This window comes from Argiope bruennichi, chromosome 9 (genome assembly GCF_947563725.1).
Source record: "Argiope bruennichi chromosome 9, qqArgBrue1.1, whole genome shotgun sequence".
NCBI classification, from domain to species: Eukaryota; Metazoa; Arthropoda; class Arachnida; order Araneae; family Araneidae; genus Argiope; species Argiope bruennichi.
In genome coordinates, this window is record NC_079159.1 from 74,014,416 (window position 1) to 74,020,415 (window position 6,000).

The window sequence follows — 6,000 nt, forward strand, 5'->3', positions numbered from 1 at the left end:
TAATTCAGCAAGAATTGTAAAAGAATAAAAATTATCTGTTCATAATTCAAATTAAAAATAACACTAGAATTTTTTTATTATTAGTAAAAAAAAGCTTTTAATTATAATAGACAACTAAATTAAATTTTTTTAATGGATATTTCTTTGTTGATTATCTTTAATTCAACATTTCTCATTAGGCAGCTGTAGTTCTTCTATAACAAAATAAAAAAAAATAGTAAACAAATTAATATTAAGTTTACTGAAAGATTGTTTGTTTTAATTACATATTAACAACAAATTCCCGGGTACATTGTATTAGATTTCAAGCAAAACACACACATTATATATATATATATATATATATATATATATATATATATATTCCTTTTAAACTACGAACTGATTGGAACTTCTATTTCCTATCAATTCTGTACAATGAAACATTGTTCCTTCTGTCTTCCAAATTTTCAATCTCACTTAATGATCATAATTCATTCCTGTATCTCACTTGTAAAGAAAGAAAAAAACTCATTAATTGAAACCAATTTTCCCATAAAAATCCATGTAAAAATAGACTAATGTGTCCCATTTTCTTTTTCTTTGATATGCTTCAAAATTTGACAACAACAAAATGAGACAATACTATTGTTAAATGAATTTATAGTAGTTAAAAGTTGGGAAGAATAGGACAGCTGCATTTAAGTCTAAATAAAAGATTAAAATTTATTTTTAGTTTCGCTATTAGACAGAAAAGCTATAGCCCCTCTTGCTTGATTATAATTGATACACCAGCTACAATATTATTTGTGTTTAAAATGGAAAATCTGATTTTTATGTCTCGGAAGTAAATACAAATTCTTATTTTTTCAAAGATTTTTTTCAGTCATTATTTGTAAAATAACAATATTTTAAATGTATGATAAATTCAAAGATATAGTGTTTACAAACTAACTAACAAATTAAAGCTTAAATGTAGCATGTTTTATGTAATACACTTTTTAAAAAAAAATTCTGCTGAAGGAAGAAGAAGACAATATTAGTTAGGAAGGAATGGGATATGCTCGATTACATTTCAATATATATATCCTAAATAGCTAAATATGTAAATTTAAAAAATTAAAAACTTTAATAAAGTTTTTAATTTTTTTAAAGTTGTTTCATAAAATTAGTTGTTGGGGTGTTACAATGCAATAATAGGTTGATAATTTTAAAGTTATTAAAATATATAAATTACTATACTTGATTATGTTATATTATACATATATATTAAATAATATAAAGCAATAATGTACAACAATAAAAAAAGTTGAGCTTCCATTGACCAAAACAAAAGGCATGAAATAAAATTCCACTATTTTTCAAAAATTTTCTAAAGAGCACCAGTATATCTAAATATGTTTTGTTATTCATTATTTTTGTTAATATTTGTATCGTAAAATATGAATACATATTGTAGATTATTCGGCATAGTTTCCCCAAAAAAATTATTTCCTACCTAAAATCCTGTTTACCACTTAATGTTATTTAAAGGAAATTCTACTGTAAATATACGAAAGTAATAAGCAATATAACAAATGATAAGCAATGAAAAAAATACAATTAAATTATGCATTTATAAAAAGTTTTTATCTAAATTTTTTAAAAAATCAACAATTTTATATTTTTTTAAATAAAAATGTCATGAACATGGAAGAAAAAGCGTCCAGAAAGAGAAGAATATATTAAACAATAACATTATGCAATCAGTGGAAATGATTGTAAAAGAAAATGGGGTTTTTCAGGATGTGGCAACACCAATAAAAGATTTCAAAATCAGCTCTAGTTATGCATGTCCAAAACCATAAATCATTGAATGCAAAGGATCTCAAAATATAATATTTATTAATTTTCTCAAAACTTATCCCATACCTCCATCATATAAGGGATATCATTATTTGCATAGTAACATCCTATGTGGGACAAAAATGTTACAATGTAAACATAAGTTATTTTTCTTTTGTATTTTGCTGTTCCGATATTTTTTAAATTAATGAACATACTGTTAGATTTTCATCAACTACTTTCTTTAATTCACTGTACTAGTGAATTAAAAAAATATTTTTGAAATCCATTCCACTCCACCCATCCTCACCCATGCATAATTATTGCTTCATCAGAGTGATGCTTCTCAATATATGATGCAATCATTTCCCAAGCTTTTGGCATCTTCTTTGTTTAGCTGAAAGATTGTCGCTCTGTTGTATCTATTATTCTTTCCCCTCCAGACAAAATAGCTTTTTCTCGGCAAAATAGCTTTTTGCTGCAACACAGAATATAGCTCCATAAGCTCTTCAGCGGGTTCTGGCTATGTGTTTCCACCAGCGCATCTATATTACTGCTACCCACCTCTAGCTCCATAATCTCGGCTAGAGAATATATCAGTGATCGTTCAAAGCCCTCAAAACAGAGATATTTGCCAATGATATCACGCTGAAACTTCATGATACAAGCCAATCCAGCATATGAGGTCATGGTATCTTCCCACCACTATTTCAGCGAAATATTGCTCACTAGGCAAGCATTGTAGTAGTTAACAATGCATTCCATTTGATAATTAATTAGAATCATTATAAATTTCTTTGACAGCCAAAATTTCACATCATAAGAACAAATAAAATCATAATATTCACATTTTGTTTTGCTCATTATACAATAATTCTCTATACATAAAGTTACCTCAAACGCATAATTTTGAATAAGATGAAAACTGCTTACTGTACAATAGAAGAATTAAAAAATATTTATTATTAACACTTACTTTGAGTTTGCTGTCATAAAACAGATCAATTTAAATAAAATTTAAAAAATTAAAGCTGATAAAAAAATAAGTGGAACTTTTATGCCGCAAAATGATTACAGATTTCTACCAAATAGCAAATTTTGCATAATATTATTAATGATGTCCAAAATCATTCAAAAAATGGAGACTGATAAACAAATAGTTTAAAAAGGTAGAAATGAAATTTACAGACAACATAATTAGCAATTTATGCAATGAAATAACATCAATTTACACTTTAAAATTATATTAATGAAATATTAATTAAAAGACAATCAAAAATAATTTTAATGTATATTTTTCATTAATATGCAATGATGCATTATTTGTTATTATCTGACTGTACAAAATGTTGGAGCAAAATTAGTAGCAAATCTGTTAAATGGAATAATATATATATATTTTTTATTGAAATAAACAACAACTTAAAAATCTCATTTATCATCAGTATTTGCGATATTGTAATTAAATTAATATTATTATAAATCCCTTGTAGGACAAAAAAATATATAAACTGTGTAGAGAATTGACACATTAAAATGCTAATGAATTATCTCAGTTAAGTAAACTGCAAATCTATCTAATAAAGTATTAAACCTTCATTAGAATATATATGTGTGCGAGTGCGTGTGTAAGACACTTTTGAATTTTTAACTTCAATTTATTCCATCCCAGGAGGTATAATTTATGTACAAGAATAAGTGGTAAGAAATAAATCAGTTCACATCGTCGCAACAGAAGAGCAAAAAGAGACCTAAATTTTTCCTTAGCAACTTTATACCATGAGATTTTTATAGGGATTTCTTTGACACATGTTGATTTAGGTAAGAGAATTCATGTATCTTTAAAAGAATTATCAAGCATTAAGGATTTTTATCCCTTCTCTTGGAGCTTGAGAGCCTGCTGATTAAAGCAGTTTTACAGAGCGTGTGTAGGATTAATTAAATAAAAAAGGTGGAATTAAATCAGGAAATAATAAACTATTTAAAGAGTGAAGTTAATATGAGTTAAATTAATTTAAAAATTTGGAAATTAACTAGGAATTAAATTAAGAGATATCATTACATATATATACATAAAAGCTTATAATACATAAAACATTTACAGTGGTACTTAAATCATAAATGCTGATCAGATCAAAATGATGTTTAGGAGTTATAACAGCAAAAAGGAAAGTATTAACCAAAATTTCATATTCATTATGATGAACTTCCTTAATGCATGTCTTTTCAAAATAACACAACAAATATCTTTATAGCTATCAAAGAAAAAGAGAAATAGATAATTAATAACCATAACAAACAAAAAAATTTCGATCAAAAGCTAAAACAATATTCTTTTAAAGGGAACAAATCTGATCAATTAATTGAAATTTGATATATTAAAAGTAAAAGAGAAAAATCTCATCAGTATTCACACATACTATAAGCACATGATAGAAATTCCAAAATTATATCTTTGGTTGAGATCTATATAGAATTAAACAATGCATTACAGGAGTTGAAAATTACTGTAAATAAAAATAATCGGAGGAAGACTTTTTTGAAATTTGAATCAATTATACAAACTTACAAGAGGTGGTGTTTCTTCATCTGATGATAGTAACGTGATAACTTCAACTTTTCTCTTTCCCATGATTCAGATTCACCAGTCACTTTGATCTATGAGAATTACCCATCTCATTACAAATTTGCACTATTTAAGAAACATATAAACAAAACAGTTTACACAATAACCACTGGGCATTTCATTCTTCCATCAATTAGTATTTCTGTCACAAAAGTAAAAGATTTTATTGGATAGCTTTCAACATCTATAGCACACACTATCACCTGTTATTGGAATCAAACTATAGTTTTTGGTTTCTCGTCCCACAAAACTTGAAAGAATTTGAAACTCACTGGCGATTTCTAACGACAGGAAGAAACAGAAATATACATTGCCAGGAAGAAGTTCTTATTGGAAGGAAAGGCAATGAAGCTGACGTAGGGGGAAATAAGGTAAAATCATAAATGGCAACAGTTGAACATTTCTTTTATTACGTCATATTCTGCTCATATTCATGTCTATTCATGCATTTTGGACAGTGACTTATATGATATAACACAACACATCAATCAAATTGGGAAATTCATTGCTCATCCTGTTAGAAGAAATAAAAAAAAATGTCTTTTTACCTTTCACTTTTCAATTTTATTTTGATCAATTAACATGTTTGAATTCTTTCGTAAATAAATTTTGCATTGATTTTCCCAAGTGGCATATTTTACTGTATATTACAGCATTTGGAAAAATTATATTAAATAATATTGCTTTAGGATACTGAAATAAAATAATACAAAATGTGATTTATTATTATTGGTAAATACATGATTCCAATATTGCACAATATAAAGGCATGTATTATAAATTTTCTCAGATTTACACCTATTAGAGCATGAAAAGAAATGGTTAACATTTTTTTAAACATCTCTTCACTAGTTTTAAATCCATTTTTCTTTCATTTCTGTACACCACCTTCCTTAAGATTGGAATAATTTTCAATAGTCAAAGACGTTCACGGTCGTATTCACCAAACTGCAAGTTAACTAGGGATGACGAATATTTTCAGAGCGGTTATTACGTAACTAATATCAAAAAGTCACAAATACAAGTGATCAATACTTTTCAAAGAGGGGTGTTCAAATCCTTGATACGATCTTACTGATGATCTTTCGATTACAGGTTTTGGATCGCGATAGAAAGTAATAATCAATACGATATCACTGAAATTTGCCGGAGCGGTGATTTACTGGAAAGTAAGAATCGATACGATCTGTCCAATGGAAGCTCTCGAAAGAAATCTGTGATTGGATTGAAAAGTAAACGAACCGGTTATTGGAATTATCGTATCGTATCATTGAATTGCATATCACTGAAATTTATCGGAGCGGTGATTTCACCGGAAAGTGCGAAGTCACCGTTCCACTTTACGGGAGTGATTGATATTCGTGTTTGATGATGCGCTATTCCATACAGATCATTTTTAATTGTTCGTGACATGATTGACTTTGATTACATGTACTCTGTTTACTGCTGGCGCCATCTATTGGTAGAATATGGGACTAAAGTAAACATTTCAAAGAAATGACATATATTTTTAACTCATCTTTTCCAGAAAATGGTTCACTCTAATAAATAAATTAAATAAATAATTTTGA

The 6,000-nt window shown here is 27.2% G+C and overlaps 1 protein-coding gene across 1 annotated transcript in view; it reads right to left on the reverse strand.

Annotated features, from left to right (window-relative positions):
* LOC129983967 (uncharacterized) overlaps positions 1–4,750 on the reverse strand; it is a 45,511-nt gene extending 40,761 nt beyond the window's left edge. Inside the window, exon 1 of the mRNA XM_056093698.1 lies at positions 4,373–4,750. Within this exon, the coding sequence (XP_055949673.1) occupies positions 4,373–4,435 (63 nt within the window). The 5' untranslated portion in view covers positions 4,436–4,750. The remainder of the gene's footprint in view (positions 1–4,372) is intronic.
* Between the last annotated feature and the right edge of the window lie 1,250 nt (positions 4,751–6,000).